General features: G+C 40.5%; 1 protein-coding gene across 1 annotated transcript; it reads left to right on the forward strand.

The window, feature by feature from the left end:
- The first annotated feature begins 639 nt into the window (after nt 1–639).
- Nucleotides 640–10204, forward strand: taf7 (TAF7 RNA polymerase II, TATA box binding protein (TBP)-associated factor). Its single transcript, XM_085243832.1, has 12 exons — nt 640–831; nt 2214–2290; nt 2386–2464; nt 2689–2822; nt 3006–3126; nt 3270–3328; nt 3914–3986; nt 5013–5126; nt 7280–7474; nt 8767–8879; nt 9482–9541; nt 9935–10204. The coding sequence occupies exons 1-12, from the start codon at nt 813–815 to the stop codon at nt 9977–9979; spliced, it is 1089 nt and encodes a 362-aa protein (XP_085099958.1). The 5' UTR covers nt 640–812; the 3' UTR covers nt 9980–10204.
- Nucleotides 10205–11814: the final 1610 nt, after the last annotated feature.

Consider the following 11814-nt stretch of genomic DNA (forward strand, 5'->3'; position numbering starts at 1 on the left):
CCCGAAATCTTTTATTATGAAATATTTGACGATAGCGTGTTTACCGGGAAGTGAGTCCAACAGTCCTTTAGGCTATCGAGTTGTGTCGTATTAAAAAATAAATAAATAATAATAATAGTAAACCAAATATAATAACGAACTTAGCGTTTATTTTAGATTACGGTTTAATTACAGTTTAATTCTTAATAGAATAACTTTAAATAAAAAATAGCCGCATATTTCCTGTGGTATTTCCTCTTTCCTACTTCCTTCCTACTCTTTTACTGACAGACCATTTAGCGTAACGATACGAACATCAAATAATAATTTTAAATATTTATAGATACATTTAACTATATTGGATAAAGAATATTCGTTATTTTTTTGTTTTTTTAAAAGTACGATTGACAAGTCTCGTGATACAGATGGTCGCGTGGGACGTTCCAAATTATCGGAATTTTTATATTTTACTGTCATGCGCTGAAAAACAAACTAACTAACTTTCACTGTTAGTCCTTATTTAATAACATGGCAGTACAAAAATATGCACACATATATATTATAATTACTTAATTATTAACTGAAATATGCCTATAATTTGTAATTTAATGCTCAGACATACGAGTTGTACAGCCAAGATTAAGAAAACACAAATTTCCGAGGAGGTATTGAAAGTGGCAAAGCCCTAAGCAACACTCTTGTTTTCGCTCGTGATTATGCTATCACTGTGTAGCTAAGAAGTCTCGTTTTTGTCAGTCAGAATCGTCATGTTTATGCGTGTTTAGCATTGAAATATATTTATACAGCTGCACCATCTAAACTTCTAAACGACGATGACATCTAAACTGAAAGGTACGTTAAAATCCTCTGCCCTTATCCTTATGCTAAAGATAACTAGCTGTTAGCCTCGTAGCCTCCACTTTTGCGAGGTAAGGAAACACTTTTCGTTGTCGGTTATTAAGATGAAGCTGATATAACTCAATGATAGTAACAATAATGGTGATGATGAAACAAAACATGTTGTCGGTGGCAAATTTTAACAACTGTGTTCGCAAATTAGCGTTTATCGTTCCTGTCTTTTGAACATTGTGTATAATCTCCTATAGTGTTATTGTTCCACAGTGTGGTAGACGTCATTAATGTAAGATGCACAAGTAACCTTAATTAGCTGTAATTATCTGTGTTTTACTTTTGATGTAAAGACATTCGTGATAGAATTTGAAAAGAGATTCAGAGTACATTTGGTTGGAACGTTGGTTATTTTTTCGTTCATTTATTCATTCATAGTATAATATAATAAACTAAATGTTATATTGAACTAATAATAACGTTTGTTGGTTTGCATATACGCACTGTGAGAAATAAAAATGGTTTGGCTATTTACATTTTTAGCTTATTACATTATAATTTCCTTTTTTGTCAGCACTGAAATAAACTTTACTGTTGTAGGTACTTAAGATAGTAGTTAGTGTTTATATACGAGTGTTTGTACACTAGTGTGTATTTCTAGTGTTGCTGCCCAGTGAAAACCTCACACCATTAAAGACAATTTTCCACAAGTTTAAAAAAAAGCAAAACAAAGAACACTCAAAGTAAAATAATGCATATAAAATCACCAAACTTGGAGATTTCTTTCCACGGGAAGAACATGAAAGACTATAAAGTGATCAGTAATTAAAGCTGTCAAAAAATGTGGTGGAGTGTAGTTTTTGCCCCTGAGATATAATGTATGTAAGAGAAAATGCCCAGCTAAGGTACTGAAAATGCTTTAAATGGTCCACAGACGAGTCCGTCCAGCCAATGATTCAATTGAACTGACTTTCATTTGTATAGCGCCAAATCACAACAACAGTTGCCTCAAGGAGTTTTATATTGTAAGGTAAAGACCCTACAATAATACAGAGAAACCCACAGCAATCAAACGGAATGCTATGAGTAAGCATTCAGTGAGAAGACAAAGGAAAAACTCCTTTTTAACAGGAAGAAACCTCCAGCAGAATCAGGCTTCAGGAGTGGCGTCCATCTGACACTGTGAAAAAAAGACAGTGGAAGAGAGCCAGAGATTAAGATATTAGATACTATATTACTTCTTACTTCAAAATAGGAAAAATGAGTTCCATAATGTACTGTATATTTTAATGTTAAAGTAGAATGACAAACTTTGTAGTTTGTCAGCATATAGCAAGCAAGACATATTTTAACACTTTCATTATGGTGATGTGTTTTGATTTTAGTTGGGAAGGTCGGTTCCAAGAGTAAGGAGGATGCCCCTTATGAGCTGGAGAGCCAGTTTGTCCTCAGGCTTCCTTCGGTGAGACTTTTGCACTTGCAAAAATTCATTGTTTGATGGAAATTCAGTTTTATCACCACCAATATGATCTGGCTTCATTTTTCTTTCTTTTGCAGGAGTATGCCTCAACAGTAAGAAGGATTGCACAGTCTAGCAGTATGAACATGAAGGACAGACTCACCATTGAGTTGCACCGTAAGCTGCTCACAATCTTGGCACTGGTTTAATTAACGCTGTCTCCCTGTCTTGTTATTCATTTACAGTCGGGTCCAGAATTTTGAACGTTGTACATATTTCTATACCAGTTTCATTCTTTTTGTTATTTAAATGTAACAATGATTGTAGCATACTAATGGATCTAGTTAAAGAATTGTCACCCACATGTCCCCTTAACAGTCATTTGTCCCTCTTATTTGTAGCTGATGGCCGTCATGGCATAGTTAGAGTAGACCGTGTTCCTTTGGCCTGCAAACTGGTTGATCTCCCCTGCATGATTGAGTCACTCAAAACGGTGGACAAGAAGACGTTTTACAAGACCGCAGATGTCTGCCAGGTAAGCAAGAGACTGGAAATAAATAATTTTTACAGTTTTCCATTATTTTATTGGTTTAAAATAAAAGTACATTTTGGATTTTAGATACGTGTTATGTAAATTTATTTTCCCCAGTTACAGTGCAGTGCAGTACAGATTAATCAGCATGGTATTTTGCATTCATTTTTCCCATCCACGGGTTAGATGCTCGTGTGTACACTAGATGGAGACCTTTACCCCCCTTTGGAAGAGCCAACTGGCACTGACCCCAAGACCAAAAAGAAGGATAAAGACAAGGACAAGAAATTTGTTTGGAATCACGGCAGTAAGTAATTATATACAGACAGCAGCTTTTTGACTTGTTTATATTGAAAACTTGGCATATCAGCAGTTCAGGAAACATAATGTCCCCTCCTTGGGTAGTGGACTGATTTTTGGCTTCGCTAATCCCATTGTTTTGCTCTTTAGTCACCTGCCCTCTGAAGAACACGCGCAAGAGGAGATTTCGGAAGACTGCGAAAAAAAAGGTTCTGACATTTTTCATTTTCCCTACAGCAATCCCCTCCCGTGTCCCATCCATCTCCTTAGCATCTCGTTTGATGATCCATCTTTTTCCTAGGCTCTCTTCCAACAAGACATTTACATTTCATAAAACAGGAACTATGGTAAAAGTGAAAACTAAGATTTACATATAAATAAAGCCTTTCCATCTTAGATTCCCCCAAAGGCATGCAAAAAAGCCATTTCACTATTGCTTTGATCAAAGTGAAAGCGAGTGGAGCTGGAGCACTACACTTTGTCTACTTTGTCTTCTGAATAAATCTTCCTGAAGGTGCAGAGCTGAGCCATATTGATTTGGCCCCTTCTGTTTTTAATCGCTAATGTACTTCCTGGCATGTGGCCAGCTGCTACCTTGGTGTGTGTGTGTGTGTGTGTGTGTGTGTGTGTGTGTGTGTGTGTGTGTGTGTGTGTGTGTGTGTGTGTGTGTGTGTGTGTGTGTGTGTGTGTGTGTGTGTGTGTGTGTGTGTGTGTGTGTGTGTGTGTGTGTGTAAGATAAGGCAAGAGAGATGCAGCTAATACTACAAGTAACTCGATCTCTCTGTCTCTTGCAGTACATTGAATCTCCTGATGTGGAAAAGGAAGTGAAGAGATTGCTGAGCACAGATGCTGACGCTGTCAGCGTCCGTATCCTTTTTGACACCTAAACATTCTGCACGTCCATCTTAGGACAATAGTAACGGTGTATATCAGGGGTGTCAAACTCAAATACACAGTGGGCCAAAATTCAAAACTGGAACAAAGTCGCGGGCTAACGTTAATATTTATTGAAATATATTTATTCCTCCAGATATAAGAATTAATCTTTTCTTATGGACTCAAACACATTTTGCTGAAAAACTGAATATGGAACAAGCAAAGCTTAATACTAAACAATATATATATATTAGCTGTATAATACCAGTAGGCCAGCTCTAATAGTAATTTGGCATGGCTTTGCGGGCCAAATGTAATTAGGCTGCGGGCCAAATTTGGCCCGCGGGCCAGAGTTTGACACCTATGGTGTATATAAACCATCAAAACAATAGTGTGTATTACATCTTTAAAAGTACTTCAGAGTAAGGCAGAATCAGCTGGCCATTACTTGTAACGTGAAATCTAGTCAGTTTTTCAGAAGCGTCACATAATTACCACTCTTTGTCTTTTAGGTCAAACATAATCTCTGTTTAATTTACCATGTAAAATATGTTGAAGTTAGGCCCAAGTGGCTTTCCTGACTCCTGCATGGTTACATGGTTCACCTGATTTGACTTTCCCTGATGCCTTTGCGAGAGATATGCACTGTGCGAGGAAGCTATTAGTGCTTTAATGAAACCCTAAACTTGCCTGACAGAATAAGAGCATAGCGAGGCTGCCTTGAGTGGCTGCTTGCTGTGTGTTAATTGAGATGGACTGATGATTATCATTGCTTAGTTGGTCACAGTGAAGCAAAGATTCTTATTTTAATTTTAGTGCTTGCATACAGCTGGGGAGATAAACATGGCACTAATGAATGTTAAAACTGAGACAGTTTCTCTGCATCTAATTTGACCCTTCAGGTCTTTTTTTGAAGTAGGATTATTCAAAAGACCACAAGTCTTTTACTTTAGTTTAGGCCCTCTGAAGGTTAAAGGAATCTGCAGAAGGTGTGCCAACCCTTAACCTAGTTATCAGGATGGGAGGTTATCGCAGAGGATGAGTCCAAGGAAGCAGATCAACACAGCTCTCTGGCCAACCTGGATTCCTCACCTGGGACCTCAGGACACAAGATGGGTCATGGGTCCTCTGGTAAATAAAACTTAATTTTAAAAAGTCGTGTGAAATAAGATGTGGTACACTCTGTTATAATGCTCAGCCAGCTTCTCAATTCAGCTAAAAAAGAGAACATGTTCTGCTACCCAGGCCTTTTAGCTGACCTACATGAACACGCGCAATAAAGCTTGATTGATTTAGGTTTTTTAATAATAGCATTATAATTGGGATGAACATTTAAAAATGGTTATCTGAATCATTAAGACTCAGAATACTAGTGAACACATCGTGTAATTAGGATGCAATTCCTAAACTTTTCTTTACTCTGGAAGAGACATATGTACACATGCATAGGGCTGTGCAATATGACCAAAATCTCATATCCCGATATAAGACATGTATCGTCCCGATAATGATATAAATCACAAAAATGTAACAGTTTCTGTAAATTCTGTGAATCTCGGGCAGCTCGACTTGCGTGAAGTGTTTCCAGCTCGTGTACCTGGAGTCGAGTGTTTTAACCGATGCATGAAATTATACATTTTTAGACATAAGTTGTAACGGCCGCCGTTTTCTTTGTGAGTATTTATTACACAGCGTGCTGCGGGGAAAAGCCTGTTCTAACGTTTGAGTCTAAGGTTTGTTTGTTTTTTAGCACCTGGCGGCTCTTTTTTCTCTTCCCATTCGTAAACACTGCATACTCTTTCACGTGATTCGGTTTATTTTGAAAAGTCTCAACAGGATCTTGAGCTTTATTGTGAAAGGTTTATGTGGAAAATAAACAAGCGGACACGCGATGGTTTTACTGTCGTTGTTGCTAACGACAACGCATAAAATCGTTCGTGGTGTGGTTATATTAAATATAAAGCTGGGCTCACACTGTGCGATTTTTGGCCCATTTTGAGCCGATTTTTCAGTCGTGCGACCGTTTTAGTGATCGCCCCGATTTTGGCCCTTCATCGTGCATCGTGTAGTATACGTGGGATAACGAGAAGCGATTAACACCTCACGACCAGCTCCCGATCATCAATCGCTTGGTCGTGAGGATTTCAAACCTCTTTGAAATCCTCACGACCGTCGTGAGGGTGTCGCCGTAGCTGCTCACACTGTGCACGCGCAAACACATAAATGTTGGTGAAAAAGACGGAGTAGCACAGCAGTGCAGCGTGTGATCTGGACACAAGCGATGGAGGCACAACTTGTAGAACTATGGCCTCACAAAATGATCATAACCACAACAACCATGAAAATAGTTGGATGGACATTGCTGCTCAATCACAGCTGCCTGATCAATGTTTTTCATTAGCAATTTAGCAAAGTTGATGGTGGTGCTGTGCGTGTTTGTGTGAGTGAAAGACGGAGAGGGAGAGCGAGCGTCAGATTTTCTGTTATAACCTTCATTTTTATGGACGCACAGTGTGAGCACTCGGGTCGCATCACAGCATCGGCTGTATAGTGTGACACCCTGCATCATGACCTACCAACTTCTAACCCCTGCAAGTCAATCGTACAGTTTGAGCAGGAGCTGAATAACGCGACTGAAAAAAATCGCACAGTGTCTGCCCAGCTTAAGAGAAAGAGAGAACTTTAAGAAATGAATATAGCCACTACAGTAACATCAAAACGATGAAAAAATATTGCCGTAAACAGTTTATTTTGCGACACCACGAAACAAACGATAGCGTAAAATGAAACGATAGATGTTTTTATATCGTCATCCGATATATATCGTTATATCGAACAGCCCTACACATGCATACGAAATGATCTATCCATAAAGCTAATCAGATTGTCCATAAAACAGTCATGAACAAATTAGTGCTGCTGTAACAAGCAATTATGAACAAAACATTTCCCTAACCTTTTTACCTCATTTCATTTTATTTCCTCCTTTCATTCCTTCCCATACCTTGAGGTATGTGGCTAAACTATCTAGTGGTTCATGCTTGAGTGACTTCTACTGTACTGCCAAGTGTTGGAGCAGAGTTATTTTTGCCATGTAAGAGAAGAGCAGGCTGGTTGTTTGGACTCCACATTTATTCCTTCCTGTCATATAAGCCCAGTTTTAAAGCTCCAGTAGACTGTTGGCTCTGTGACCTAGATTAATCCCAGAGCAAGTGCTCTAAATTCTCGCTGTTTCCATCTTTGTGTTTGCGTTTCTAACGCTAATGTGCTTTCTGCATCACCAGTCCAGCATGATGAACTGAGGGAGATCTTCAATGACATCAGCAGTTCAAGTGAGGACGAGGAGGACGAAGGGGACCGGCATGAAGATGAGGACCTGAATATCATGGACACAGAGGATGATCTGGTCCAGCAGCTCCAGGACAAACTTAATGAGTCCGATTCTGCACAGAATGAAAGTGATAGAAACAACCAGATAGGTATGAGGCAGAAAACTATATACAAGTCATCGTATATAGTTTTCATTGCTGCATTAACTCATAAATAAAATCATCACTAGCTGCAGTCCAACTGATATAAATTACATTTTGTTGTTAAAAATCTCTCACCAGCATCCCTAATCAGATTTTTTATTTTTTTTATTTTATGAAAACAACTTAACAACTAAACACAGGAGAGATAGATGTGATTATTATATGTGATTCTTTATACATTATGCAGTAAAGAGAGTGTGTGTGTGTGTGCACCCAGGTGGATGTGAAGTAAGTGCCGCATTAGAATTATGCAATCTTTCATGCCGTGCTTGCAGTTTACACCACAGAGATAATTCTCTTTCTCTTAGCCGACTTCCTCTGTATACCAACAGTTGTTCATTTTTCAGTTGCAGCAGTCACAGCCAAGAAAGTGGGCTTGGCTGCCCAGAGATACTTGTCGAAGTAGAGGTCAAAAATAACCTGAGCAAGGTGTCTGAACTTTTAATCGAAGTGGAATTTTCTAGCTCATCACACACATTCAAATAAATAGCCTTACTTAAATACACGTGCTGCGCCCTCACCCACAGAGATGCTCATTCTGACAGCTCTCAGCTCTCCTCTTCAACTAACCAGTCTGACAGGTGTTGTGGCTCAGCAGGAGGCTCAGGGAGCTGTCCAGTTTGACAGCACAATACCTCCTTAGCTAGATACATAGAACTGTCAGTCAGGCAGCACTGCTGGCCAGCTCAACTGTAGCATCTTGGCGGAGCCCTTCTCAATATGTTGGAGCCAGGCCATGCATGATGATGGCATCCATGCATAGCTGTAAAAGTTGAATGAATGGATTCACATGGCCTCCTTATTGTTAGATAGTTTGCATTACAACAGCTTTGTCAGAATTTGGAGCCAGGGGAAAACGGTGAATGGATACAATTAGTTATAAGATGGTTGATTGGTGGTGGAGCCACGGGTTTCTGTGAGACATGGTGGATTTGATGAGAACTCTGTGTGGTGCACAAAGCAGACTGATTTAGTTGTGTCTTTATAGAACTGCATCCTGCTGATTCGTGTCCTTTTAAGTCAACTGATTGTTCCCATTATGGATAATTTGTCAAACTGAACTGGAAGCATCCTTATGGTTCAGCAAGCTAAGCTGCATATCTTGTCCCCGTGGCAAGTGTAGTGTCTCAAATTATGTCACATCATCTTTGCCCTCCAACCTTTTTTGCCTCCTCTTTGCAGCACATAAGTGTTTTTATGACAGCCCTCACACATGAACCTCCCACTGTGTCCTGCAGTTATGGAGTACCAGGTGCAGATCAACAACATTAAGGCCAAGCTTCAGGAAACTCGTGCCCGCAAGAAACAGCAGGAGGAGCTCATCATGAAAGTGGAAAACCAGGCCCTCAAAGTAAGCACTGAAAACACTCACACTTTTTTCACCCGTTCATCCAAAAACTAGGTCTGCATGTACAGAGACGTAAACAAGAACATGCAGATGAGCTTGGAGGCAAAATTGTTCATGCAGCATAGATTCTCTCAAAGGTGGCGGGAAACCTAAATAACAGCTGATTTCACACATTGTTGGAGGACATTATTTTTTTAAATGGTTATTTTAAAACCCAGAATCTTGCATCTCTGCTGCTAGCCTTTTTCTCTGTAGGTTTTTCCATGCACAAAAAGGGAGCTGAAAGTTCATTCTTATGCCCAGCACTCTTTAGTGGAGAATTTACAATGAGTGAAACATGAGCAGACACGACCCTTCCTACGTTGCCATTTAACGCTCTCATTGCTCAGTGTTTTGGGACCGTCAGAGCCCCATCTCCAGTCGTTATTATCACAGTCACATGGAAAAGGTCAGCTGCCTCTGACTGGCATTCCAAGTGGCCTTTCTGTCAGAGAGGAGATACTGACACGAGCAGCCCAGGCCGACACACATTTAAAGCCATCACAATTTAATGAGGCTCAGCATGTCGACTCAAACAAACCTTGTTTGCCTCTCTGCTCTTACAGAACCGTTTCCAAGCCTTGTTGGATGAGATTATTCAGCAGGAGGAGCGGGAGATGGAGCAGGTAAGAACCTTTTTGTAAAAGCCAAGGATCAGTGCTCACTGTGAGCTTTCTACAGCCTTCAGCACTTTGCATGAATTTCTCTTGAATGAATGTCAAATATCATGTCGGCGGATGGTGTTGTGTTTGCTATTCTTTTTCAACCCAACATTTTTCATGCCTAATAGCAAAGTTGAAAACCAATCAAGCGCAATTTAATTTGACAGCAGCTACCAGGGGAGTCCTTTTTGTAGCTATGGCATAGTGGCCACCCACTGTCTAGGGTCGTTGTTTGTATTGACAAATGACTGCAGCAAATTAATGTGAAAAGACATGTTAATCATCATCCACTTACCCTCCAATTACACCACGGTGCTGCTGGGCATCAATCACGCCCTCTATTTTCTGCTCCAACAGCTGGCCTCCCTGCAGGAGCAGCTGGACTCACTGATAGAGAAGTGACCACCAGGGGGCAGTCACATGTCATCTTCTGGCATACAGGAAAGACAAGGAGGAGAAAAGCCTTCATCCAGGGAGAAGAGAATTTTTATTGGAAGTTGCTGTGTCATTCCTTTAAATTTGTGATTTTCCTATTACACAGCACACAGATTGGTTCACTCAAAGTTTGTGTTTTTAAGTTGACAAAATGCGTTTGTAGTTACTGTGTGATTAAACTGTTCCACCTCAGTGGTTAATGTTGTCTGGGTGTTTATTGTCTTAAAGACAACTTGTCTCTAGCCAATGTTTACTGCAGGTCAACATTTATTTTATTACCCGTCAGAAAAATAAAGTTACAAAATGTATTTATTTTTGTTTATATATTCCTACATCATTGGTACTAATGATCAGCATGGTCGTGGTGGATTTTGGTTCAAACACACCTGATTTGGCAGCTTAGAGCTGTTTGGAGCTCTACTGCAAACAGCTCTTACTGCTTAACTTTTATGTAATATACAGTGGGGCAAAAAAGTATTTAGTCAGCCACCGATTGTGCAAGTTCCCCCACCTAAAATGATGACAGAGGTCAGTAATTTGCACCAGAGGTACACTTCAACTGTGAGAGACAGAATGTGAAAAAAAAAAATCCATGAATCCACATGGTAGGATTTGTAAAGAATTTATTCGTAAATCAGGGTGGAAAATAAGTATTTGGTCAATAACAAAAATACAACTCAATACTTTGTAACATAACCTTTGTTGGCAATAACAGAGGTCAAACGTTTACTATAGGTCTTTACCAGGTTTGCACACACAGTAGCTGGTATTTTGGCCCATTCCTCCATGCAGATCTTCTCGAGAGCAGTGATGTTTTGGGGCTGTCGCCGAGCAACACGGACTTTCAACTCCCGCCACAGATTTTCTATGGGGTTGAGGTCTGGAGACTGGCTAGGCCACTCCAGGACTTTCAAATGCTTCTTACGGAGCGACTCCTTTGTTGCCCGGGCGGTGTGTTTTGGATCATTGTCATGTTGGAAGACCCAGCCTCGTTTCATCTTCAAAGTTCTCACTGATGGAAGGAGGTTTTGGCTCAAAATCTCACGATACATGGCCCCATTCATTCTGTCCTTAACACGGATCAGTCGTCCTGTCCCCTTGGCAGAAAAACAGCCCCATAGCATGATGTTTCCACCCCCATGCTTCACAGTAGGTATGGTGTTCTTGGGATGCAACTCAGTATTCTTCTTCCTCCAAACACGACGAGTTGAGTTTATACCAAAAAGTTCTACTTTGGTTTCATCTGACCACATGACATTCTCCCAATCCTCTGCTGTATCATCCATGTGCTCTCTGGCAAACTTCAGACGGGCCTGGACATCCACTGGCTTCAGCAGCGGAACACGTCTGGCACTGCGGGATTTGATTCCCTGCCGTTGTAGTGTGTTACTGATGGTGACCTTTGTTACTTTGGTCCCAGCTCTCTGCAGGTCATTCACCAGGTCCCCCCGTGTGGTTCTGGGATCTTTGCTCACCGTTCTCATGATCATTTTGACCCCACGGGATGAGATCTTGCGTGGAGCCCCAGATCGAGGGAGATTATCAGTGGTCTTGTATGTCTTCCATTTTCTGATGATTGCTCCCACAGTTGATTTTTTCACACCAAGCTGCTTGCCTATTGAAGATTCACTCTTCCCAGTCTGGTGCAGGTCTACAATACTTTTCCTGGTGTCCTTCGAGAGCTCTTTGGTCTTGGCCATGGCAGAGTTTGGAGTCTGACTGTTTGAGGCTGTGGACAGGTGTCTTTTATACAGATGATGAGTTCAAACAGGTGCCATTCATACAGGTAACGAGTGGGGGAC

This window comes from Mchenga conophoros, linkage group LG2 (assembly GCF_057382185.1).
Source record: "Mchenga conophoros isolate Kocher_MC1m ecotype Shallow Benthic linkage group LG2, M_conophoros_male_GT1.1, whole genome shotgun sequence".
NCBI lineage: Eukaryota > Metazoa > Chordata > Actinopteri > Cichliformes > Cichlidae > Mchenga > Mchenga conophoros.

Coding starts and splice junctions, on each gene's coding strand:
- taf7 (XM_085243832.1), top strand. Junction 2,465..2,688: donor ACTCACCATTGAGTTGCACC/GTAAGCTGCTCA, acceptor TCTTATTTGTAG/CTGATGGCCGTCATGGCATA. Junction 2,823..3,005: donor AGACCGCAGATGTCTGCCAG/GTAAGCAAGAGA, acceptor TCCACGGGTTAG/ATGCTCGTGTGTACACTAGA.